This window comes from Piliocolobus tephrosceles, chromosome 16, assembly GCF_002776525.5.
Source record: "Piliocolobus tephrosceles isolate RC106 chromosome 16, ASM277652v3, whole genome shotgun sequence".
Lineage (NCBI taxonomy): Eukaryota > Metazoa > Chordata > Mammalia > Primates > Cercopithecidae > Piliocolobus > Piliocolobus tephrosceles.
In genome coordinates this window covers 60880075-60906938 of record NC_045449.1, presented here as the reverse complement: position 1 = coordinate 60906938, position 26864 = coordinate 60880075, and the positions used below count along the sequence as shown (strand labels likewise).

Below are 26864 nucleotides of genomic sequence, written 5' to 3'. Positions count from 1 at the left end.
CAAAATGTTTAGATGTTTTTAATAGCCAGCATTCTCTTAGATCTGTTTGGGCTCAACACACTCAAGTCGTAGCACAGTCTTTTTTGTAGTTTTAGCCTTTTTCTGGAAGATCGGCTTAGTTTTTCGACCATAGCCACTTTGTTTCCTGTCATAACGCCGCTTTCCCTGGGCATACAGAGAATACTTGCCCTTCTTGTACTGTGTCACTTTGTGGGGTTGGTGCTTGCCCTACTTCTTACAGAAAGTCTGGTGGATTTTAGCAACGTTTACCGTGTTTGCGTGAGCAGTGTGGGCATGGAAAGCTAGGCTTATATTTTTAAGACACAGAAGAATCATATATCACACTAAGCCGTTTGTCTCCCATACTCACTTATTTTTTCTCTTTATACTTACTGTTATTAGTAATAAATGACATGATCATTGTTATTAATAATCGTGTATACACTGTTTTACAAGACAATTATCAGCTCATTTTGGTACTGATCAAATTATCTAAGTTAAGACTGTCTTGGTTCCAACTGCCTGAAATACCAACCTAAACTGACTTCAGCTGGAAAAAAGTTTCTTGGCTTACCTAACTTCGAAGTCCAGGCACAGCTAGCCAGAGCTGGATTCAGGGATCAGGTGATATCTTCGGGACTCAGTTTCTCCCTGTGAATCAGCTCTGCTTTTTCTTGTATAGACTTCAGTTACTGACACTGTAAGAAAAATGGCTGCGGTATATTCAACCACCTGTAGCTTCTCAGAATTTAGATTCAGCTGGAAGGAGTATCAGTTTCCTTCCCAGAAGCCTCAGCAAGTCTCGTGGTGTCTCATTGGCTCTTACAGGGTCATATGTCCTACCCTGAGCCAATCCCTGTGTTCAGGACTGTGAGGCTCGTATTGGCCAGTTAGTGTCACATGCCACCGCACATCCTGGTGGATGCTCTTCAGGAACCACATGGTCTGAGAGATGGGGGGAGGTGAATTCTCAGAGGAAAATTGTGGGCTTTTATTACCAGGAAAGGGAATGGGTATTTGGTGGCAAAACAACTAATGTTCATTGCATGGTATTAGTCTCTTTTTATAGGTCAGCAGCAGATCAGAGGAGTTAGTGGATTTGGATTAGAGTGCTGGTTTCTGATTTCAGCTTTCTTGCTTATGAAGTCACATCTTCCAAGTCAGTGTTTCTCACAGGGAAAGGAGTTTGCAGGAAATTAGTGTTTTATGTTCTTTTGATAGAAGTTTGGATAGTGTTTTTTTCTTTGAGAAGGAGTCTTGCTCTGTCGCCCAGCCTGGAGTGCAAAGGTGCAATCTCAGCTCTCTGCAACCTACGCCTCCTGGGTTTAAGCAGTTCTCCTGCTTCAGCCTCCTGAGTAGCTGGGACTACAGGCACGTGCCACCACACTCGGCTAATTTTTTGTATTTTTAGTACAGACAGGGTTTCACTGTGTTAGCCAGGATGGTCTTGATCTCCTGATCTTGTGATCCACCCGCCTCTGCCTCCCAAAGGGCTGGGTTTACAGGCGTCAGCCTCCACGCCCAGCCAAGTTTGGATAATTTTTAACAGGAAGAGAAAGAGTCAAGACAGATGGGGTGGACCTCAGCAATGGGCGAATGTGATGCTTCTTCCTACATTAGTGTGCTTAATGTGACTCAGCTTCAGTGACTTCCATTCCCTGGGCCACTCTGTCCCCATGGGAAAAATCCTTAGAGACCCAACTTAGTATCTGCCCTTGAATCTGGCTGTTAGGTTCAGGTAGCAGGATCACATACAATAGATACAGATGTATCGATATGTCCTAGACAGGGGTGTCAGCTACACTCTTGAAGTGTATCTGGGAGCTGGCCTTGTTTAGAAGTACTTCTAGATCTCTCACTGTGTATTATCCATAGTTCATTTTAGCATGGCCTGAGATGTTTTCTCATTTTGACTTTGACAGACAGTTTTGCTTTTATGCTTGATAAACCACTTTAGCTTCTTCAGAAGGAGTGGGAACAGTAAGGTCATGCTGTTTTCTGAAAAACTCGAAAAAACAGCTGAACGGAGCATGCATTGGATTGAGTTCCACACTACAGCTAGGTGACCCTACTGTGATTCAGGTAGACCTTGGAAACTAGGTATCAGGACCTGATTAACAAAGGTAATCGGGGTAGATACTCACTTCTGAGGAAGGTACCTGGGTCATAAATTGAGTCATTTCCTCTCAAAGCTCCTGAAATTCATAATTCTGCCCTTAATCTCTACTTATATATTAATGTTATCAAGATCTCTCTGACTAATATGCTTGGGGATCAATGTTGATAGTAGTCTTTGTGATCATCCCTCATAGCCAGATTTAGGGTTTAGCTAATCCTTATCAGTGACTTGCAGATATACTTATTTCTCCAATGGCTGTTCTTTGCGTAATCATTACCGGTGTATTGAGATGGAGAAAATAGGTGAAAATAATTCCTCTGTCAAGTAGGTAAAGTAATTACATAGAATAATACTTTATTGTTTGTACTCTATTGTATGTTGAGATCAGTAAAGTGATTTCAGCTTTATATAGGCTGGGTGTGGTGGCTCACGCCTGTAATCCCAGCACTTGGGAGGCCAAGGCGGGATGATCTTTTGAGGCCAAGAGTTTAAGACTAGTTTAGGCAACACAGTGAGACCCTGTCTCTACGAAAAAATAATAAAAAAATCAGCCAGTTGTGGTGGCATGCACCGGTAGTCCCAGCTTCTCTGGAGGCTGAGGCAGGAGGATCATTCCGAAGTGTGAAGCTACAGGAGCTATGATTGCACCACTACACTCCAGCATGGGCTGCAGAGCGAGACTCTGTCCACCCCCCCCCAAAAAAAGCTTTATATAAAGTGAAAATAAGGAATTTTAGGGACATAATAATAGCTAACACTTATTGAGCACTTATGTCCCAGGCATTCTTTTAAGTACTTTATAGGTATGATTTCACTTAATCCTTACAGTAACCCTAGGAGGTAGGTATTAGTTGTGTTCCCAGTTTAGAGGTGAGCAAGTTGAAATAATCCATGTAAACCCACTTGCCTCAGGCCATGCAGTTGGAGAGTGGTGCAGCTGGTGAATTCTGAACACAGGTCCTTTGGCTCCTAGTCTGTGCTCTGGATCACTGTGCTACTCATTCCTAAGAAAGCTTTTAGCTGGTACGTTATTAGCTTTGTTTTCTTACTACTTCTTTTTGTATTATTTGTCTCAATGTGAGCTGGGAGTTCTGTAGGGAAGATTTGCTAATTCTAGGGCCTCTGGTATCCATGGACTTATGAATCTTGTGTTGCTGTTATCTGGCAAGCAGTGTGTACTTGTCTGTGTTAGTAGTTCTCAACTAGAACTGATTTTACCCTCTACAGATGTTTCCTGGAGACATATTTGGTTGTCACAAGTCAGGGGATGTGCTGCTGGCATCAGCTGGTAGGGACTAGGGATCATGATTGCTAAGTAACCTACAGTGCACAGAACGGCCCACAACAAAAAATTATTAAGCCCAAATGTTAATAGTGTTGATATTTTATATCTGGGCTATATCATAAGTTAGTAATTATTTTGTAATGGGCAACATTGCTGTAGTGATACAGAAATTGTTTTTGACTTTTGTTGAATAATTGATTTCACCCACATCAATATATGTTTGTATAAGAAGCATACATACCAACTGTGACTTAAATATTTAAATTCCCTTACCCTTAAACTAAACTGGGAATTACAGCCCCTTCCCCCACCCCCTGAGGAAGTTTAAATGGAAACCATGTAGAAGACCAAGGATAAGTACTCTTTTTGGAGGGGCGGGGAGAGGGGGGAGAGATTATCTTAATAACACAATTAGATTTTTCTTTTTATATTAAAATGTTAATTTAGGCTTGGTGCAGTGGCTCACACCTGTAATCCTAGCACTTTGGTAGGCTGAAGCGGGAAGACAGTTTGAGCCCGGGAGTTTGAGACCAGGCTGGGCAACATAGGGAGACCCCGTCACTACAAAAATAAAATAAAAACAATTTAGCCGGACATGGTGGTGCATGCCTGTAGTCCCAGCTACTTGTGATACTGAGTTAGGAGGATTGCTTGAGTCTGGCAGGTCAAGGCTGCAGTGAGCAGTGATTGTGCCACTCCACTGGAGCCTAGTAACAGAGTGAGACCCTGTCCCAAAAAAAAGTATTAAAATTAAAAATTCCAAACTGAGAAAAGTAGGGAATATTCTATTGTACCACATGTGTAAATCCCCAGTGTTGAACAAATGCTGACAGATACTGTTGAAGTCCTGTTTGAACTCTTCCTTATCTCCTTGCCTAGCTATTTCTACTGTTTTGGTAGACCAAGAATCTCAAAAGCTAAAGGGGCTTAGACCTCTTCAGATGTCTGTCATCTTGCCTCTTGCCACTCTCTATGGGCTGCCCATCAATGGCTTTTCTCCCCTCATCTTGCACTGCAGTTTATTGGCAGCAAATGGCTGTAGCACAGTGAGGAGAGGACAGAGCCCATGTGTCATTATCAAAGCCGGGAAGGCTGGCAGAGATTGTATATGTAGGCTGGAAGCAGGCAGAAGGGACAAAGAAGTACCAGGAAGCCAGCTGGTTAAGGTGGAAGGTAGGGAAGAGCAGGAGAGAGAGAAGATGGATGCAGACATGGAAAGCAATCTGTAAGTCTGACAGAGATGGTCAGCAAGAGTGACTGTTTGTAACAGTATTGTGAATGTCAGGTCAATGATGTCGGTCTTCTGTGTCCAAGTTTACTGCTCCTGCTATGAGTGATATAGCTAGGGAGAAACAATGTGTAAACTCCTGCTATTTCTTACTTGGACTATTTTAGTGATCTCTTACTAATGGCAGTGCTTGCCATTTCTTCCCCTGTGGCAAGCCTGTGGTTTCTTCTGCTTCTAACCAGTTCTTTATAGAGCTGGTCGGACTTATATTTGGTAGATTCCTTCCTTATTTAAAAAATTTCATCTTGTTCCATTGCCTATGGAATAAAACCCTCGCTTCTTGTTGTGGCATTTGAGGTCATTCATAGTTTCTCTTACTCTTCTGCTGTACCTTGAGTTTAGGCTGTGTATTTTCTCCTGTTGGTGATTTCACTTGAACTCTTCTCTCTGAAAAGCTCGCATTTGCTCTCTCTATCATCTGTATGGTGAACTCCTGTTCACCTTTTGCAATCAGCTCATGCCTTTAGGCAGATGGAATAAGTCTTTTTTGTAATTGTTCATTTGTGCTTTGCCTCTCTTGCTAGAATCTGAGTTTCTTGAAAGCAGTGATGACATGCCCTGTCTTTGTATTCATTGCTGCTAGCACAGGGCCTAGCCCTCAAGAAATGTTTGTTGAATTGAATTAATGGACAGTTCAAACAGTTCCAACCAGTTTTTTAATTGGTGGGAAATAATCCTGCATGGTATAGATTTTAGTTTTCTGCAATCATGGTCACAGAACTGTGAGAATGAAATTAGGAAACTGAAATTTGGAGGTTTGGATATGAAACGTTTCTGTCCCTTTGGTTAAGAAAGGGAATCCTTTATGGTTTGTTGGATACTTTGCAATATTCACAGTCATATTTCATTTCTAAATTTGTCTCATTTGTAAATTTGTTATATTGTTGGTATGATCTTGGCTTATGATTGACATTTTGCTTGAATCTTAGTAAAGACTTCATAAAATATCAAAGAGAAGTATAGATTTTGTAGCATCAATAGCTGCTGCTTAGCCATGACCTTGATCAAAAGGCTAGCTGAGAGTATTCAGATAGATAATGAAGCCAGCTGAGATAGGAATGGGGCTAGAATTTATAATTAATAAGTTTTAAAAACCTTCTCTTGTTCTTTCTCCCTGTCTGTAGGATTTTTGTCCCTGAGTCATGGAAGACAGAAGAGCGGAAAAGTCATGTGAACAAGCATGTGAATCACTTAAGAGGCAGGACTATGAAATGGCCCTCAAGCACTGCACAGAGGCCCTTCTTTCTCTAGGCCAGTACTCCATGGCAGACTTCACAGGGCCTTGTCCTTTGGAAATAGAACGCATCAAAATCGAGAGTCTTCTCTACAGAATTGCCTCATTTTTGCAACTGGTGAGTAAACACTGTCAATAAGCCAATGCTGAACTCTGTAAAATGGCCTTTTTCATTGAGTGGGGACGATACAAATAGCTAATTCTGGGCCGATGAGATGTGAGTGAAGTGGCTAGTGATTGCTGAGTATCTTTGATGGCAAGGTAACTATGTTTTTGAACCTTGAAAATTGTACTACTTTAGGGCATTTTGGACTATGCACTCACTCAACAAGTATTTATTGAGTATGTACTGTGTACTAGACACTGTTCTAGATTCTTGTTATATATATTGATGAAAGAGAAAGAAAAATCTCTTCTTTATGATACTTTTTCTAGTAGGAGAACAGAAAATAAACAATAAGCATTATAAAAAATAAACATTGGCTGGGCATGGTGGCTCATACTTGTAATCCCAGCACTTTGGGAGGCCGAGGCAGGTAGATCACGAGGTCAGGAGTTCGAGACCAGCCTAACCAACAGGGTGAAACCCTGTCTCTACTAAAAATACAAAAATTAGCCAGGCATGGTAGCACGTGCCTGTAATCCCAGCTACTCAGGAGGCTGAGCCAGGGGAATCGCTTGAACCCAGGAGGCAGAGGTTGCAGTGAGTCGAGATTGCACCACTGCACTCCTCCAGCCTGGGTGACAGGGCGAGACTTTGAGACTCTGTCTCAAAAAAAATAAAATAAAACAAACCAAAAAAACCCACCATAAATTGTTAAAAGGTAGTAACTGCATGAAAAAAGGAGAACAGGGCAGGGGAGATTGGGAATATTGGGGTTAGAGATGGGGTTACCATTTTAAATAGAGTGGTCAAGGCAGGCCTCATTGAGAAGGTGATAACCAGAGGCAAGGGGTTGAGCCATGTGTAAAGCTGGTGGAAGAGCATTGCAGGCAGTGGAAACAGACCCAGCAGCAGAAGCATGCCTGCTGTGCTTGAGTAGCAGCTAGGAGTTAGTTTGGCCAGAATAGAGTGCACGTGGTGGAGAGGTGGGAGGACTCAAGCCTGTGGGGCCTGCTGGCTCATGGTAAAGACTTTGGTTTTTATTCTCTGTGAGTTGGGGAGCTAATTGCAGGGCTTTAGGCAGAGGAGTGGCGTGATCTAATTTAACAGGAATTGTTTAACTTTTGTGCTGAGAATAAACTGTAAAGGGATAAGCGTTGATGCAAGGAGACTAGGTTGGAGACTATTAGAATAATCCACGCCAGAGTGGCTCAGATCAGAGTGGTAGCAGTGGAGATAGTGAGAAGAACCAAAACTAGGTTTTGGTTTATACATTGAAAATAGAAGCAATCAGGTTTCCTAATGTATGGAACGCAGGGAATGAGGGAGCAGTCGCAGTTACTTACTTCGATTCTTTTTGTCTGAACAATTGGAAGAATGGTATTTCCTTCAACTGAGGTTAGACGGCTACAGCTGGGGAGGAGGTTTTGTTGGGGAAGGTGGGAGTTGAGTTTTGGACATACCGAGTTTGAGATGTCATTCAGATACCCAGCTGAAGATGCTGAGTAAGCAGTCAGATACGCACGTATGGAATTTGGGAGAGAGATTCATTGAAAAGTGTGGGACAGAAGTGCTGTATGACATCTTGAGCCTGTGTAGAATCACCAAGGGAAAATGAGCATTATAGAGAAGAGGCGAGGACTGAGGGCCGAGTCTTAGGCTGCTACAGTGTCAAGAGGTTGGGGAGCAGAGCAACAACCTGCAAAGCAACCTAAAGAGGCAACCCTGAGGAAGGGGGAATGTGTGAGAGTAAGGAGTTGTGGTAGCCACGTGAAGGAAGGAAGTGTGTCCAAGTGAGGAAATGTTGAGTGGTGTCAGCAGCTGCCAAGAAAGCCGTGAGAATGAGTCTGAGTGGGCACATGTGAATCGTGTGGGTCCATGTGGGTGCAGTGGAGGTCACTGGTGATCTCATGAGAGTGGCTTCCTTGGAGTAGTGGGTGAAAGTCTGCTTAAAAAGAGAGCTTAGGAGAGAATTGGAGGAAGGAATTGAAATACAGCAACATAAACAACTCTTGAGGAGTTTTGCCATGAAGAGACACCAAAGAGAAAAAAAGAAAGAGAAAGGAGAAGGGAAAAGAAAAAGGAATGGTAGCTAGTGGGAGAGATAAAGTCAAGGGACCTTTTTTTTTTAGATGGGAGAAATAACTGTATTTCTGTATAGAAATGAGCCAATCAAAAGCAAAAAATTAATGATTTAGGACAAGTCGAGGAGGCTTGCTGGAGTTGCTGTACCTGTGTAGGCGACTGAGTTGATCTGCACAGGCGTAGGTTGACTTTAGAAAGGAGCACGATAGTATGTCTGTTAACAGGTAGAAGGAAGACAGAGTGTATGCTGGGAAGTCGGGAGACATGGTGACAGTCTATGAAAAATTCTCTTCCTGTGGCTTCAGTTTTCTCAGTAAAGCTATTGGTGGGGAAGGAGGTGCTGGTGAGTTAGAGAAGGTCAGAAGTAGGATTTGGGGTCCATGGACTAGGAAGTACGCTATGATGTTTATTTGTAGAGTGCCCTATAATCCTCAGAGGGCACATGTGTTAGCTTTGCTCTGTGAATAGTAAGTTTACAACATTAATGATTAAACTTTGAAACAAAGCCAAGTTTCCCTTTGACAACATTTCTGTTAAAAGCAGCTCTTGAAATACTTAATTTTATCTTGTATTTTTGTTTTGCAGAAAAATTATGTGCAAGCTGATGAAGATTGTAGACATGGTATGTTTAAAAATGAGACTTTTGAATTATTGAACTGAACATGTTTAAGGTTTGATTTTTTTTTTGGGGGGGGATGCTAATTTAAAAAGTGATGATAATGTTTAAAAAGCCCACCTTACTGTGGGGGCTAGTGACTGATTTAGATGATGACATTCCCACTAAGCTGGGCATACCTGTGAACACTGCTGTTACTCATGAATGTTTGCGTTCTTGTCACTCCCCTGGGAACATTGATGATGTGTCCTTTTAAAGTTTGTATGAGGCCAGGTGTGGTGGCTCACGCCTGTGATCCCAGTACTTTTTGGGAGGCCGAGGTGAGCGGATTACAAGGTCTGGAGTTTGAGACCAGCCTGGCCAATATGGTGAAACCCCATTTCTACTAAAACTGCCAAAGTTAGCAGGGCGTGGCAGCGCATGCCTGTAGTCCCAGCTACTTGGGAGGCTAAGGCAGGAGAATCGCTTGAACCTGGGAGGCGGAGGTTGCAGTGAACTGTTATCGTACCGCTGCACTCCAGCCTGGGCGACAGAGCGAGATTCCGAGACTCTGTCTCAAAAAAAAAAAAAAAAAAAGTTTGAATAGTTCTAGTCACAAGGGCTGAAGTTGAAGAAATGTAACTCACGTTGAATAAAATGTTAGGCTTACCTAGATACGTGGGAAGGATGGGCCTGTCCCTCCTAAAATATCTTTCCTTCTTGATCAGAAGATCTTCCTTAGAGAGGAGACTAGCTAGAATGCTCCTTAGTCTATTTTTCCTGTTTTTTCCCCCCATTTGAGACAGAGTCTTGCTCTGTCTCCCATGCTGAAGTGGGGTGGGGTGATCACAGCTCACTGCAGCCTCTACCTTCCAGGCTCAAGCAGTCCTCCTGCCTCAGCCTCCCAAGTAGCTGGGACTACAGATGTGTGCCACCACACCTAGCTCATGTTTTTATTTTTTGTAGAGATGGTTTTACCGTGTTGCCCAGGCTGGTCTCTTACTCCTGGGCTCAAGGGATCCGCCCACCTTGGCCTCCCAAAGTGCTGGGATTACGGGCATGAGCCACCACGCTTGGTTTCCTGTTTCAGGCAGGAAATTGAGATTAATAAGATTCTTGCTCTTCGAGTACTCATAGGAATCCTTTTCTTTGTGGTTGTTGCTGTTTACTAGAATGAATCTAGGAGTGAGTGGGAGAAGAGTTCACTGTACATTCTCACACACATTTGGTGGAATTGTTTGCAGAGCTCAGCGATTTGAATAATGCAGTGTTTCATTCATCCAGAATTTGGGGGTAATGGTGCTGAGATATTTAACATGAGTTAATTTTTTTTTTTCCCCTGCTTACTCCTTTGTGTTAACACTTTAAAAAGTATTAGGCCGGGCGTGGTGGCTCCTGCCTGTAATCCCAGCACTTTGGGTGGCTGAGGCGGGTGGATCACTTGAGGTCAGGCGTTCGAAACCAGCCTGGCCAATATGGTGAAACCCCGTCTCTACTAAAAATACAAAAATTAACCAAGCATGGTGGCACGTACCTGTAATCTCAGCTACTCGGGAGACTGAGGCAGGCAAATCATTTGAACCTGAGAGGCAGAGGCTGCAGTGAGCCAAGATTGTGCTACTGCACTCCAGCCTGGGTGACAGAGTGAGACTCTGTCTGAAAAAAAAAAAAAAAAAAGTATTAACTATGTTTGCTGTAAACCTTACAAAACTATATTACATACTGTTGTGGCCATTGAACATAATTTAACCATTCATTAAAGATTCTTTGACCTTTGTTTACCTCATTTCCTAGAATTATATGCTTTGAAAGTTAACTAGAAATTAAGAGATATCTAGTAGAATTTTCCTTTAAAAAAATCCCTGCTATCTATGGGAATTTTAAAATTACAATGAGCAAACAGTAATAAGTCAAATAATATAGAGGAATAATTTATCCTCCCCCATCTGAAGAAATTATTGTTATTAGTTTGCTGTATGAGAAAGGTCTTCTGTGCCTTTATAGGGACAAGCATAAGTGCTTATGATATATAGAGAGTTTTTCCTTTAAAAATTAAAAAAGAGTTATATTGTGATCATCACCTAGCAGCTTGCTTTCTTACATATCAGTATACCATGAATATTGTTCTAAATTAATACACTGGCTCCAATTCCTGTTTAATGTTCCATGGCATGGTTGTGCTGCTCTTTATTCAACCATTCCCATATTGATGGGCATTTAGGTGGTTCTGCTTTTCTGGTTTGTCATTATAAACCATCCTGTAATAAACAGATTCTTTCTTATTGTTGCCCTTTATAGGATAGTCTTAAAAGTTGGATTTCTGGGTTAAGGAGTATGTATACTTTTTGTTTTATTTTATTATTATTATTATTATTATTATTTTTTTTTGAGATGGAGTCTCACTCTGTCGCCAGGCTGGAGTGCAGTGATGCGATCTCAGCTCACTGCACCCTGTGCCTCCCAGGTTCAAGCGATTCTCTTGCCTCAGCTTCCCGAGTAGCTAGGACTACAGGCATGCGCCACCATGCCCAGCTAATTTTTGTATTTTTAGTAGAGACAGGGTTTCACCATGTTGGCCAGAATGGTGTCGATCTCTTGACCTCATCACCTGCCTGCCTCGGCCTCCCAAAGTGCTGCGATTGCCTATAATTTTAATAGACACTCTGTCAGATTAGTTTCAGATGCACACACCCACAGCAATAGAGGAGACTGCCCAGTCTGTAATTTATCACTGAAACCTGTCAGTGTTGAAATTTTGCCAATCTCATGTGTGAGAAATAGTTCCTCTTCAGTTTTCATTGCCCTGAGTACTAGTGAAATTGATGCAGTCTTGTTATTTTGAAGATGTACAAACAAAAGTCTTAGAAAGTTCAGTGACTTAGGGAAAGTCATACAAAAGTAAATGCTGAAGGAGCATATGGACATATGTTGCATTATTCTGTTAACTGTTTTACTTAGCATTTTAAAATTAGGTGGGCCGGCCACGGTGGCTCAAGCCTGTAATCCCAGCACTTTGGGAGGCCGAGACGGGCGGATCACGAGGTCAGGAGATCGAGACCATCCTGGCTAACATGGTGAAACCCCGTCTCTACTAAAAAATACAAAAAACTAGCCGGCCGAGGTGGCGGGCGCCTGTAGTCCCAGCTACTCGGGAGGCTGAGGCAGGAGAATGGTGTAAACCCGGGAGGCGGAGCTTGTAGTGAGCTGAGATCCGGCCACTGCACTCCAGCCTGGGCCGCAGAGCAAGACTCCGTCTCAAAAAAAAAAAAAAAAAAATTAGGTGCTATTTCACAACTTTTGAATCACTAAAATATAAGTTTATCCATTGCCTAAGATAAAGTTGTCATGAAATGAGTATGCTTCTGTGGTATTGGTGGAGTATGGAATGGAATGCAACTTGGTAATATATTCATACCCTTGGCCCACTAATCTCATTTCTGGGATACTATCCCAAATCAGTAATCCAAAAGAGAGAAAATACTGTATACGGAGTGGTAGTCATTGCAGTGCTGTGTATAAAAGTGAAAAATAGGTTAGCTTGCAGTAAGGAAGGAGTTCATTAATTACATTCTACACATTCCTTGTTCCTGTTTATGTGATAAGTAAGAGCTTGGAAAATGGTCATTTTTTAAATAAATCCAAAAGCAGTATATCCGGAGTTGTTTATTTGAAATAGACATTTGGAAATATTGGCCAATATTATACATGCATATTAATAGTTGTAGAGTTCTGCTGTTACATGTAATTTTTTTCTTTTCAACTTTTAGTAACATTATTTTTGTGTAAGATGAAATACTATGGTTAGACAGTAATAAAAAGCAACATGTGAACCTCAGCCTCTGTTAATTATAGTTTTGTAATGCTAAGATGCTTCCAGGGATGGTCATGGATAGCTCATAGTTTAAGCACCCCAGACCGTTGACTTCTTATGTTTGCATTTTATATACAGTGTAGCCTTTTTTTTTTTTTTTTTGAGAAGGCATCTCTCGCTGTCGCCCAGGTTGGAGTGCAGTGGTGCGATCTCAGCTCACTGCACCCTCTGCCTCCAGGGTTCAAGCAATTCTTCTACCTCAGCCTCCCCAGTAACTGGAATTACAGCCACCCACCATCATGCCCAGCTAATTTTTGCATTTTTGTAGAGATGGGGTTTCACCCTATTGGCCAGGCTGGTCTTGAACTCCTGACCTCAGGTGATCTGCCCGCCTCGGCCTTACAGCATAGTCTTGATGTCTGTTCTCTTACTGTCAGGCTATCAATTTGCATTCCTTGCAACTCTCAACATGCCTCATTGCAGCTACTCTCCCTGTCCACTTGCAGCTTCTGACCTACTGTGGGTTAGGAAATCAGACCAGCAGTCTTCATCATGGAATTAAAAAGCAATCTTTTGTTTTCCTTCCTTTTCCCCTTTCTTCTTTTTTTGAGACAGAGTTTCGTTCTGTCGTTCAGGCTGGAGTGCAGTGGTGTAATCTTGGCTCACTGCAACCTCTGCCTTCCAGGCTCAAGCAGTTCTCCCGCCTCAGCCTCCTGAGTAACTGGGATTACAGGCGTCCGCTACCACGCCTGGCTAATTTTTGTATTTTTAGTAGAGAAGGGGTTTCACCATGTTGGCCAGGGTGGTCTCGAACCCCTGACCTCAAGTGGTCCATCTGCTTTGGCCTCCCAAAGTGCTGGGAGGGATTATAGGTGTGAGCCACTGTGCCCAGCCCATTGTTTCTTTTTTAATATGAAAAATGTAAGACATACAAGAAAGTAGAGGAAATGATATAATAAACATTCATATTCTCAAAACTATGATTGAACAACTAATGTTTTGCCATATTTACTTCATTTTTCTGAAATATTTAAGAATAAAGACATCATGACATTTACCCCAAAATACTTCAGTATGCCTCTCTAAAAAATAAGATCAAGACCGCATAACCACAATATTATTATTAGCAAAATAGAATTGATGTAATTCCCTAATAATTCCCTAATCTATCTAAAGTCCAGTCCTTAATCAAATTTACCTGTTTTTCTGTCCCCAAAGTTTTTTTTTTTTTAATGGCTGATTTGTTTAAACCAGGAACTGATTAAAGGTTATAAAATTTTAAAGCTGGAATTCTGCTTCATTAAGAGTAAACATACTCCGAGTTAGGACCCAAGGGCACCTTTTTAAGTTCCTGGGTTTCAGTTCCAGGTTCATTGTTGTATTCTGGATAGTGAAGATTGCCAAGCCAGTGACCACTGGGTAAGTGAGGTAGTTAAGTCACTTTTCATTGTCTGAACATCAGTTGTATTTGGCATAACACAAAAACTTTGATGAAATAATGATTCTATTTTTGCCTTTGGAATGGTCATTATATAGGAAACTTACTTTTCTTTTTCTTTTTTTTTTTTTTGAGACAGAGTCTCGTTCTGTCTCAGGCTGGAATGCAGTGGCGTGATCACGGCTCACTGCAACCTCTGCCTCCCGAGTTCAAGCGATTCTCCTGTGTCAGCCTCCCAAATAGCTGGGACTACAGGCATATGCCACCACGTCTGGCTAATTTTTGTATTTTTAGTAGAGACAGGGTTTCACCATGTTGGCCAGGATGGTCACCATCTCTTGACCTCGTGATCTGCCCGCCTTGGCCTCCCAAGGTGCTAGGATTACAGGTGTGAGCCACTGCGCCTGGCCATTTTTTTACACTAAAAAAAGAATGATGTAAATGGAGAAAGTAAAATCAAAAGAAAGTAATCTTATCAACTAAGAATATTGTACTACTTGTAATATGTAGGTTAAACTTAATCATCATAAACATCAATGAAAATTTTTTATGAGGCTGTAAGATTTGTAAACCCTAGCTGAGGGTTTTGTTAATGTAAGAAGTCATCATTGCAAACAAAGGGGCTTGGGTCATCTATTGACGTTTATTGTTGTGAGACTTGGCCTGTGAAGTAAAGGATTCAGTAATCAGCAACTGCTGTTAAAGAGGCTGTTAGAAAGGCAGATTGATAGGCGATTGATTGAAACTTCTGTACTCTCTCTGGGGGAGGAAGTGATATCTGTAACTATCTTTCTTCTCAAAAGAATTTGTTTATTTGGAGATGGCGTGTCATGGTGTCACCCAGGCTGGAGTACAGTGGCACGATTATAGCTCACTGCAGCCTTGAAATCCTGGGCTCAAGTGATCCTCCTGCTTCAGCCTCCCCAGTAACTGGGACAACAAAGTATGTGCCAGCACACTTGATTAGTTTTTGTTTTGTATTTTTTGTAGAGATGGGGTTCTGCTTTGTTGCCCGGGCTGGTCTTGAGTGATCCTGGCTTTAAGCGATTCTCTTGCCTCATCCTCCCAAAGTGTTGGGATTACAGGTGTGAGCTACTGCACCTGGCCCTCAGAAGAGTTTTGATTAAATAGTTTCTATGGTAATTAAAAATCTTATTGCAAAAAATATTTAATGAATGGGGTAACAGTATTTATTTAGAATTATCACAGGGTCGGGCCCTCTGAAATATGTTGTTTAGTCAAATTATCATTCCAGTTTTACAGATGAACAGACAGACTTTGTGAGATTAAGTTACTTGCTTAAGACCACAGAGCCAGTCCAGAGTGGAAGTGTGGTTTTGAACTGAAGTCTTTCTAATCTGAAAGGGCGTACTGCTTTGCTTTATCCTCAGCTACTACTTGAGTATACCTCAGCTTTGTTTTGTTTTTGAGACAGAGTCTCGCTCTGTTGCCCAGGCTGGAGTGCAGTGGCGCGATCTTGGCTCACTGCAACCTCTGCCTCCTGGGTTCAAGCGATTCTCCTGCCTCAGCTTCCTGAGGTAGCTGGGATTACAGGCGCCCACCACCATGCCCGGCTAATTTTTGTGTTTTTAGTAGTGTTGGGGTTTCACCATGCTGGCCAGGCTCGTCTCGAACTCCTGACCTCAGGTGATCCACCCATCTTGGCCTCCCAAAGTGTTGGGATTATAGGCGTGAACCACTGCGCCCGGCCTACTTCAGCATTTTGCAGATGTTTTTATCTCCTTTAGCCTAAAAACTTGGAAAACAGGCACAAAAATAACTGTATTATTCTAGAAATGAAAAAAATTGAGCCTCAGGATCACTTAAATAATTATAATATTAGTGTGCTGGAGACAAGAATTTCAGTATTTAAGCTCCTGTGCCATACCATGTTTTTGTTTTTTAATTCCCCAGGCTTTTAAAATAGAGATGCAGTTCAACAACCAACCTACCTTCTTTCTTTCCTGCCTTCCCTTCCTTCCTTCCTCCCTCCCTTCCCTTCTCTTCCCTTGCCTTGCCTTGCCTTTGCCTTTGCCCTTGCCTTTGCGCTTGCCCTTGCCTTTGCCTTGCCTTCGCCTTTGCCTTGACTTCCTGCCTCGCGTCGCCTCTCCTCTCCTCTCTTCTCTCTTTTCTTTTTTCTTTTTTTTCTTTTCTTTTCTTTTTTTTGAGACAGAGTTTCAGTCTGTCACCCAGGCTGGAGTGCAGTGGTGTGATCACAGCTCACCTCAGCTTTGATGACTTTCTGGGGCTCAGGTGATCCTCCCACCCCAGCCTCCCAAGTAGCTGGGACTATAGGCACATGCCACCACAATCAGCTAATTTGTGTGTGTGTGTGTGTGTTTTTCTTTTTGTAGAAATGATGTCTTGCCATGTTGCCCAGGCGTGTCTTGAACTACTGGGCTCAAACAGTCCTCCTGCCTCGGCCTCCCAAAGTGTTGGGATTACATATGTGAGCCACTGCACCCAGCCTTAACAACATTTCTTAATTCATTGTTTGTTGGATCCAGTTACAAACTATTTTTAAAAAAAATTTATGTATATATAAGCTTTATTTATTTCAAACTCTTTATTCTGAAATAATTATAGGTTCACAGGAAGTGGCAAAGATAGTACAGCGGTCCCATGTACCCTTCACCTACTTTCCCCCAGTTGTTATATCTTACGTAACGAGCACCATATCAAAACAAGGAAATTAACATTAGTACAAGGAGAGTGTGTATTCTGTGTCATTTTGATCATGTGTAGACTGATTTAACCACCAGCACAATTAAGATACAGAACTGCTCCATCATCGTGAAGATCTCCCTTGTGCTGCCTCCTACCTTTTACAGTTTTTTTTTTTTTTTAAACTTCTTTTTTTGTTGTTCTTTCTCAGGAAATGTACTACTCCTTTACAGTCACACTCAACCACCCTTCCTTACTACCTTTCCTAGCCCTTGGCAACCACTAATCTGTTCTTCAGCTCTCTGACTTTGCCACTTTGAGAATGTAATAAAGAGTTTTCTCTTCATTTGTGGTTCTTTGTTCCAAAATGAGGTTGATAACATGGAAAAGCAATTTGATTATTTTAAATAACACCTTTAGGAAAAAAAATAGCAGTGTTTTGTACTTGCAGTATTTGTACTTCAAATTACCAGCTTATTTGGAATGGAATCATACAGCATATGACCTTTTCAGATGGCTTTTTTCCACTCACCATGGTCCTCTTGAGATCCATCCATGCTGTTTTTGTTTTTGTTTTTGTTTTGAGACAGTGTCTTGCTCCGTCACCCAGACTGGAGTGCAATGGCTTGATCTCAGCTCACTGTGCCTTCAGCCTCCTGGGTACGAGCAGTCAGCCTCCCAAGAAGCTAGGATTATGGGTATGCGCCACCACGCCTGGCTAATTTTTTTATTTTTAGTAGAGATGGGATTTTGCCATGTTGGCCAGGCTGGTCTCTAACTCCTGGCCTCAGGTGATCCGCCTGCCTCAGCCTCCCAAAGTGCTGGGATTATAGGCTCGGCCTTTATTTTCATTTTAAATTCAGTTTCTGAAGTGTTAGTTCTGAGAGCATGATTATATCTAAGCAATGAGTTATTTTATTTCATTACTGACTAAAGGATTTAGTTTGTATGGTAATGAAAAAAATTTTTAGGAAAGCTTTTGGAAAAAATACCTTCATTAGGCTAAGCTCTTTAATAAAACACTTCGGAAGTAACTAAGGATTTGATAAAATAAATAACCTAGTCCAGGTATAGTGACTCACGCCTGTGGTACCAGTGCTTTGGGAGACTGAGGCGAGTGGATCACCTGAGGTCAGGAGTTCGAGACCAGCCTAGACAATATAGTGAAAACCTGTCTCTCTTAAAAATGCAAAAATCAGCCAGGTGTGGTAGCACGCATCTGTAATCCCAGCTACTGGTGAGGCTGAGGCAGGAGAATTGCTTGAACCCAGGAGGCGGAGGTTGCGATGAGCCTAATCGTGACACTGCATTCCAGCCTGGGCGACAAAGTGAGACTCCATCTCAAAAAAAAAAAAAAAAAAAAAAAAAAGGCTGGACGTGGTGGCTTATGCCTGTAATCCCAGCACTTTGGGAGGCAGAGGCGGGCGGATCACGTGAGGTCAGGAGTTCGAGGTTCGAGACCAATCTGACCAACATGGAGAAACACTGCTACTAAAAATACAAAATTAACCCGTAATCGCTTGAACCTGGGAGGCGGCGGTTGCAGTGAACTGAGATCATGCCACTGCACTCTAGCCTGGGCAACAAAGGCAAAATTCCATCTCAAAAAAAAAAAAAAAAGGCCAGGTGCAGTCGCTCAAGCCTGTAATCCCAGCACTTTGGGAGGCCGAGACGGGCGGATCATGAGGTCAGGATATCGAGACCATCCTGGCTAACACTGTGAAACCCCGTCTCTACTAAAAAAAATACAAAAAACTAGCCGGGCGAGGTGGCAGGTGCCTGTAGTCCCAGCTACTCGGGAGGCTGAGGCAGGAGAATGGCGTAAACCTGGGAGGCGGAGGTTGCAGTGAGCTGGGATCCGGCCACTGCACTCCAGCCTGGGCGACAGAGCGAGACTCCGTCTCAAAAAAAAAAAAAAAAGAACAGGCATGGTGACTCACGCCTGTAATCCCAGCACTTTGGGAGGCCGAGGTGGGTGGATCACCTGAGGTTAGGAGTTCAAGACCAGCCTGACCAACATGGAGAAACCCCATCTCTACTAAAAATACAAAATTAGCCAAGTGTGGTGGCAGGCGCCTGTAAACCCAGCTACTCGGGAGGCTGAGGCAGGAGAATCGCTTGAACCCGGGTGGCGGAGGTTGTGGTGAGCCAAGATCACACGCCATTGCACTCTAGCCTTGGCAACAGGAGTGAAACTCTGTCTCAAAACAAAACAAAACAAAAAAGTCCTAATATGGTCATATTAATGAAAACAGTAGAGAATAATACTCAACATTTACTTTAAGCTTGTTTTAAGATTACTTTCCTTATAATAAGTAGGTAATTTTTTACAAGCAAGGGGAATTGCATTTTAATTGTTAATCCTCACCTTGTGATAGCCAGAGGCTATTGAACCCCAGCAAAGATGCATTTTGCCAAAACAGTTCAATGAATATTACTCCTTTAAGGCTACTCAGTATCTAGTCCAAAATATTCTAAGAAAGACGTATTTCACGTGTTAGAAAATACCACAAAAAAGATACACAGCGAGCTGACAGAAGTCCTCCTTTGTAACTCCTGGTAAACAGAAAGGAACAATTCAGTTTGAGAACAGTTGTGTGCACATAGTACAATCTCATACATAGTTGATGGGAAGAGAATTTATCTGCAAGGAGCTGTAACTTTTTTACAATTGTTCAAAATTATATTATTAATGTCATCTCTTTTGGCAAGTTCAATTTTTATAGCTAAGACAAGTTTAATAATACAGTAGGCCATACTGTTTTTTTCCCCAAGCTTTTTCAAGGTAATAAGGAACTAGATTGGCAGCATTGCAATTTAGTTTTGTTATACAATACAGTAGCAGGAGAGGTGTTTATCTATAGTTATTGACTATTTCTATGCCATAGTTTTTTACATGGGGTCTTCCCATACATAAATTGAATTGCATTTAAGGGAAACAGGAAGAAAGTATGTCAGTACTACTTCATGTCTGAAAAAGAGATGGAAAAAAGGGAAACATAAATTTGACAAATATTAAGATTTTCATACAGCAATGTAGTGGAAGAAACTTTGCAAAATGAAATTCAGCAAATACCTCATACAAAACCAAATATCTATGAAACATGTTTGTAAAATGTTATGTGATTTAATAGTCTTTAAGTGTGACATCATCATATGAGGTTGAAATATTCTTAGACTTTTTCATTCCTTCAAACATTTTTCAGCTCTTGACAGCTAGTTTCTTAATATCTCAGTTACTAAAAATGAACTAAGATATTTCCTCAGCAGTGCTGAGTACTGCTGTAAAATTTTTAGAAGGGGAAGGTAATATGTAGGGAACTCTTACTTATGCAGGAGACTGCTAGATACTTTTCTAATTAGCATAATTAATCTTTATCACAACCTTATGAAGTAGCTATTGTCACCTCCATCTGATAGGGGAGGAAATAGGCTTAGCAATGTAACTAATCCATGCTTTAGTAGAGTGTCATTTTTCTTCAGAGCAATTTTTTTTTTTTTGAGACGGAGTTTCGCTCTTGTCCCCTAGGCTGGAGTGTAGTGGTGCGATCTCGGCTCACTGCACCCTCTGCCTCCTGGGTTCAAGCAGTTCTCCTGCCTCAGCCTCCCGAGTAGCTGGGATTATAGGTGCCTGCCACCATGCCCGCTAATTTTTGTATTTTTAGTAGAAACGGGGTTTCACCATGTTGGCCAGGCTGGTCTTGAACTCCTGACCTCAAGTGATCTGCCCGCCTTGGCCTCCCAAAATGCTGGGATTACAGGTGTGAGCCACCATGCCTGGCAAGAGCATTTTACTTGTATTATTTCATTTAATCTTTAATGGCAAATTTATACATGTTTCTATTTTACAGTGGCCACACTGAGGGTCAGAGAGATAAAGTAACTTGCCCAAGGTCAGATTTGAAGAGTTTTAGGAATAGTAAGATCTGAGGGAAATGAATACTTACCTTGGAACTTTGTAAGACACTCAAGAGATTCTTAATGATACCTTATTGGAGTTTTTCACTTAATTGGAATTATCTAGTGACTGTTGAGTAGACGAGTGATCTGTAATATGGATGAATTGAAACAATAGATTTGTCCAAACTAAAAATAATTGAATAAAACCCTTTCAAATACAGAGAGACTGCAACTTTCAATTTAGTAATCTCATTCAATAAAGGGTATATGTAAAGATCTTTATTATGGTGTTATTTTTAATAGTTAATAATTGGAATTATCTTGCAAGGGAAGGGTTAAATAAGTTGGTGTATCTACTTGATAGAACATTATGTAGCCAATAATATGATAAGCACTGATCACATGGAAAATACTGAATGTGCTGAGGGCAAAAAAGTAGAATACAAGCTGTCATATTGGCATCAGTTACAATCATTGTAAATATTATGTGAATATTGATCAGAATTGGAGGAGAAAATGAATAAGTGAAAACTGTTGAGTAGTGAGATTATGATGAACTTTTTTGTTTGTGTAATAAAAAATCAAACAATATGAGAAGATATATTCATAACAACAAAAATATGAACAGATCCAGTGGACTTTATATGTATGGTATGTTATGCTATACTTAAAAGAAATATTTCCTTGGAAATAATTTAAAAAATAATTTCTAAAATATTTTCTTTCAGCAAATTATTTTCTTGCAAAGGAAGCTAAAGTAATTTCAAACTAATAATAGAACCTTGGACTTAGCAATGCAGAGAAGGATACAGATTGCTCTGCTAGTTGAACCATTAGCAGTTGCTGTGAGAAATCATCTCAAATGACATGACATAAAAATGAGTATATTCTGTTTTGTTAGAAACATGATCCTCATGATTGTGTTAGATTAAATCTGCAAACCCTTGCAAACAATTTGGGTAGCATTTTCTATGGCCACTGGGCCATTGGATTCTTAGTAAATCTTGTTGGATTTGATAAAGACTAATTCCTTTTTTTTTTTTTTTTTGAGACGGAGTCTCACTTTGTCACCCAGGCTGGAGTGCGGAGGCGCGATCTCGGCTCACTGCAAGCTCCGCCTCCCGGGTTCATGCCATTCTCCTGCCTCAGCCTCCTGTATAGCTGGGACTACAGGCGGCCGCCAACACACCCGGCTAATTTTTTGTATTTTTAGTAGAGACGGGGTTTCACCGTGTTAGCCAGGATGGTCTCGATCTCCTGACCTCGTGATCCGCCCTCCTCAGTCTCCCAAAGTGCTGGGATTACAGGCGTGAGCCACCGCGCCCGGCCCTAGACTAATTCTTAATTGCTTAGGAATATCTAGTTGAGATTTGCAGTTTCTATTCTTATTCATTTTAATGGTACCCAGTCTTATGTCACTGTAAAAAACATGAGAACTTTATTCAGCTAAGTCTGCAATTTAAAAGCCCTCGTTTACCCAGTTCGTAGGTTGAACAGTATTTTTCCCTCGAGAGCTTTAGGATTGATTCTTCCTGTGATTTTGATCTCAACTGGTTGTAAGTTCGATATGTTTATTGCTGCATGTTTTTTCTTGTTCTTATATGCCTGTTTTGGACAGGACAGAAACACCACTGCTTCCCTCTAGTATTTGAAGTTATTGTTTTAACATATAAAAAACCATGCTTGTGATAGTGTGTTAATACTATAATCAAGAAAATTATGCATTAAATGTCCATGTGGTTAATGATGGCTGTTCTTTCATGGCAGTGCTGGGAGAAGGACTGGCCAAGGGAGAGGATGCCTTTCGGGCAGTGCTTTGCTGCATGCAGCTGAAAGGGAAGCTCCAACCTATATCCACCATTCTTGCCAAGTCACTGACGGGAGAGTCCCTGGTATGTTGATAAGCTCTAATTTTGTATGCCTGAAAACAAATTTTTATTTGATTCCTTAGGTATATTGTGGGAAAAAAAGTGTATCTTTTTTTCTCTTAGTTCTTATTAGAAAGCAAAATTCATGAGTATCCTGAGATGTGATACCTGTTTTTCTTTTCTTTCTTTTTTTTTTTGTGACAAGGTCTCAGTCTGTTGTCTAGGCTGAATGAAGTGGTGTGATCACTGCACACTGCAGCTTCAACCTCCTAGGCCTAAGCGATCCTCCTGCCTCAGCCTCCTGCGTAGCTGGGACTACAGATGTGCACCACCATCCCTGCTAATTTTTGACTTTTTGTGGAGATGAGGTCTCATCGTGTTGCCCAGGCTGGTCTTGAACTCCTGGGCCCAAGTGATCCTCCCTCCTTGGCCTCCCAAAGTGCTGTGATTACAGGCGTTAGCCCCTGCTCTTTTTTCAAGACCAAACTGATGTTTAATTATTGATTCTTGTAGTTTGTGATTATATGTATAAGAATTATAGATACTTTAAAATAATTTAGGTTAACTAAGTGATTTTCTTTGAAGATAGAATTTAACAGAGCCTGAGTTTTCAAATGCTGATGTGGACATATGATCTGATAGGGTTCTTAAATTCAACAATTTATTTCATAAATGTTTAAATCTATCCAGACTAAGTAATAAGGGCTTCTGTTTCTTTTCATATGTGTGTAAGTAATATCCATAACCGCTCTGATGGAACTAGCTAACTCTATTCAGACTTTATAATCAATTTTGTAAATGTAGCATTTGATTTTTTTAAGTGACGGGGTCTTGCTATATATTGCTGAGGCTGGAGTGCAGTGGCTATTCACAGGGGGTGATCATAGTGCACTGCAGCTTTGAACTCTTGGGCTCAAGTGATGCTGTTTCAGCCTCCTCAATAGCTAGGGCAATAGGCATGTGCCACTTGCTCAGCACTGTGTTTAATTTTTTGGCTTCTTTTTGGTTGAGATAGTTGAAAGACTACTTTTTGAAACTTTGGAATTGATAATCTGTAGAAAGTGGAAGAGAAGAGCTATAACCTTTTGTTTTTTTAAACCAATTCGTAACCTATGAAATTTGTTGATAATTTTCAAGAATCGTAATGAAAAACAGAGCAAGAAAGTATATGTATACCATCCTGGCTAACACGGTGAAACCCCGTCTCTACTAAAAATACAAAAAAACTAGCCGGGCGAGGTGGCGGGCGCCTGTAGTCCCAGCTACTCCGGAGGCTGAGGCAGGAGAATGGCATAAACCCGGGAGGCGGAGCTTGCAGTGAGCTGAGATCCGGCCACTGCACTCCAGCCCGGGCAACAGAGCAAGACTCCGTCTCAAAAAAAAAAAAAAGAAAGTATATGTATACTTTGCTCTGCTCTGTGAATTCCCTGTATCTTACCTATTCTTCTGAATTGATATAGGTGATAAAATTAGGAGGCAGATTTGTGCTTTTACTGCATATATTAAATAACTATATTTGGTTAAAAAGAAGTTAGGAAAGTACTTGGTATATTTTTGAGTGTAATTAATGTATTGGCCCATCTCAGGATAGTTATTTTCTAAGGAATTATTGTTCAGTGACTTGTTTAATTATGTTTATCAGTGTCTTTTGATTTCACCAGATTCACAAATGAACTTAAAAGCTAAAATTTATTAGCATAGAAAAATTATATAGCTATTTAGTTCTAAGTAGATGATAAAGGAATATATCTCTTCTTTGTTATTAAGATTGTCATTAAAGGGCTTTTCTGTATAAGTTAAGTATATTACAGTTTTACCTGTTGTTTTTAAATTTAAAACTGGTAAAGAGTGATTTGCTTTTAAATCTCAAATGAAATTTAGATTTCAGAAAAGTATTTTCCTTTTATTAAAGAGTCATTTTTAAAGTGGTGTGATCAGCTTATGAATCTTTCTGAATCATGGCTGAGTTCACCATTTTGTACATAAAAGCTTATTAATCTTAGGGAAAAGGTTAAAAACAGCTATAGATTATTTTCCTTTTCATTTATGCTATCTTGCTCTGTGGTGGTACTTGTTAATATTTTCTTGAATTAATTTTAATTAAGGTGAATACAGTGGTTTTACTTACCAGAAAAGGCACTCTATATAGTTTTTCCTGTTAACCTTTTAAACTTTCCTTGTAGATGTGTTGCTTTATTATCATTGTTAATAGTAGTAGTGATGAGGGATGAGGATAACATTGTTTTTTACAAATAAACTTCAGAAACAACAGAGGAATTGAGCTAAGTTGCCATAATAAAGAACTAATATACTAATTGGATTTTCTCTTTTTTATTCACCCTTTCAGAATGGGATGGTAACAAAGGATTTGACAAGACTAAAAACACTTCTTTCAGAAACAGAGGTAAGACCATTTCAGTGGATCTGTTTGGAAGAGTTTGACTCAATCTGTCTAGTAAGCATTATGTATTAAATTTTGGAAAACCTTTGTGACATCAGCCAGAAGGCAAGTCTGTGAAGGTGGGGCAGTGGTACTGCCAGCCTACCCTTGTAACCCCCGTAACCCACGGTCCCATCCTGGGAACGCTGCTTCTCCTGTACAACAAATGGGAAGATGATTGGGAAAGTTTAGTTTTTAACTACTTCTGGCTACTAGAAAATGAAATGCTATCATTAAAAATGAGATACTCCTCAAGCCTTATTTATTTCTTATTTATTTATTTGAGACTGGGTCTCGCTCTGTTACCCAGGTTGGAGTGCAGTGGCGTGATCACGGCTCACTGCAACCTCGACCTCCCTCGGCTCAGGTGATCCTCCCACCTAAGCCTCCTGAGTAGCTGGAACTACGGGCGCATTCCACCGCCTGGCTAATATTTTTATTTTTAATTTTTGCTAGAGATGGAGTTTTGCCATGTTGCCCCGGCTGGTCTCCTGGGCTCAAATGATCTATCTGCTTCTGCCTCCCAAAGTGCTGGGATTACAGGCATGAGCTACCACACCAGGCCTTCTTTTTGTCTCTTTTAAAGCACCTGATAGAAGTCTGTGACTTAAGGACTGTCTTTGAGGAATGTGTTTAGGAGATGGAAATAATGTGTGTGAGGATAAATAGTGAACAAAAAAGTACTTCAGTGAAGGACTTGGAGGACACATGGAAGGTCAGGGACAACAGTGGCATGTAAAAGGCCCTGAGCAGGCCGGGCGTGGTGGCTCAAGCCTGTAATCCCAGCACTTTGGGAGGCCGAGACGGGTGGATCACGAGGTCAGGAGATCGAGACCATCCTGGCGAACACGGTGAAACCCCGTGTCTACTAAAAAAAGTACAAAAAACTAGCCGGCCCCTGTAGTCCCAGCTACTCGGGAGGCTGAGCCAGGAGAATGGCGTGAATCTGGGAGGGGGAGCTTGCAGTGAGCTGAGATCTGGCCACTGCACTCCAGCCTGGGCGACAGAGCGAGACTCCGTCTCAAAAAAAAAAATAAATAAATAAATTAAAAAAAAAAAAAAAAGAAGGCCCTGAGCTTTGTAAGTTTCAAATTTCTCTTCTTCATATAGGCATATAAAAATATTTTTATTTTTAGATGTCCTATTTAAAAAATAGTCATTTTGTCAGCTTTGGTCATAAATAAAAGCCCACGTACAGTGATTAATTGGCTTATTTATTCGAGAATCGAGCACTTCCTGTGTGCTAGGTACCATGCTTGTTGCTGGGGATACAGCACTGAACATGGTTCTTGTCCTCTTGGAGGTTAAAGTTTAGGAAGGAGATAGACAAATAAATGAATTAAACAATCATAGGTGTAATTCACAGAGAGGTAGGTGGTATGAGGGAAAAGAATGAACTCTTCCGCTGGAAAAATCACTGGATTTGGTGGCCAGGGACTGAGACAGTTAAACCAAGAGCTGAGAGTCGAGAAGGTGCTATCTCACGGAGAGTGAAATGGAGGGCACTTCAGACAGCCAGAGGGGATGTGCAGAGACCTGGTGCCAACTTTGACCTCCTGTAGGTTCCTTTCGATTCCAAATGTAGTAATGTATCCCAGTTCATACCAAAAAACAACAAAGAAGATGGTTACCATGGATTATGCAAGCTGGAAAAAATAACTGTTTTGCTACTATTAGGCTTTTTCTTCTAAATTTCATTTTCTTTGTCTTATGTTGCCTGATTGTGAATCAACCAAGAATCAGTAAGCAGTCACTAACTTCAAAGCCATATGTATATATAGGTATTAGGTTGGTGCAAAAGTAATTGCAGTTTTTGCCTTTGAAAGAAATGGCAAAACAGGCCTGGTGCGGTGGCTCACGCCTAGAATCCCAGCACTTTGGGAGACCGAGGTGGGCGGATCACCTGAGGTTGGGAGTTTGAGACCAGCCTGACCAACATGTTGCAACCCTGTCTCTACTAAAAATACAAAAATTAGCCAGGCATGGTGGCAGGCGCCTGTAATCCCATCTACTTGGGAGGCTGAGGCAGGAGAA

The 26864-nt window shown here is 41.2% G+C and overlaps 1 protein-coding gene across 4 annotated transcripts in view; it reads left to right on the top strand.

Annotated features, from left to right (window-relative positions):
• The window catches only part of HELZ (helicase with zinc finger), a 177272-nt gene that overhangs the window by 19763 nt on the left and 130645 nt on the right, over window positions 1–26864 (top strand). For all 4 annotated transcript variants that reach the window (XM_023212003.3, XM_023212004.2, XM_023212005.2 and 1 more), the window contains 4 exons: window positions 5817–6044; window positions 8700–8736; window positions 22290–22414; window positions 24738–24794. In XM_023212003.3, the coding sequence (XP_023067771.1) occupies window positions 5835–6044; window positions 8700–8736; window positions 22290–22414; window positions 24738–24794 (429 nt within the window). In that variant the 5' untranslated portion in view covers window positions 5817–5834. The remainder of the gene's footprint in view (window positions 1–5816; window positions 6045–8699; window positions 8737–22289; window positions 22415–24737; window positions 24795–26864) is intronic.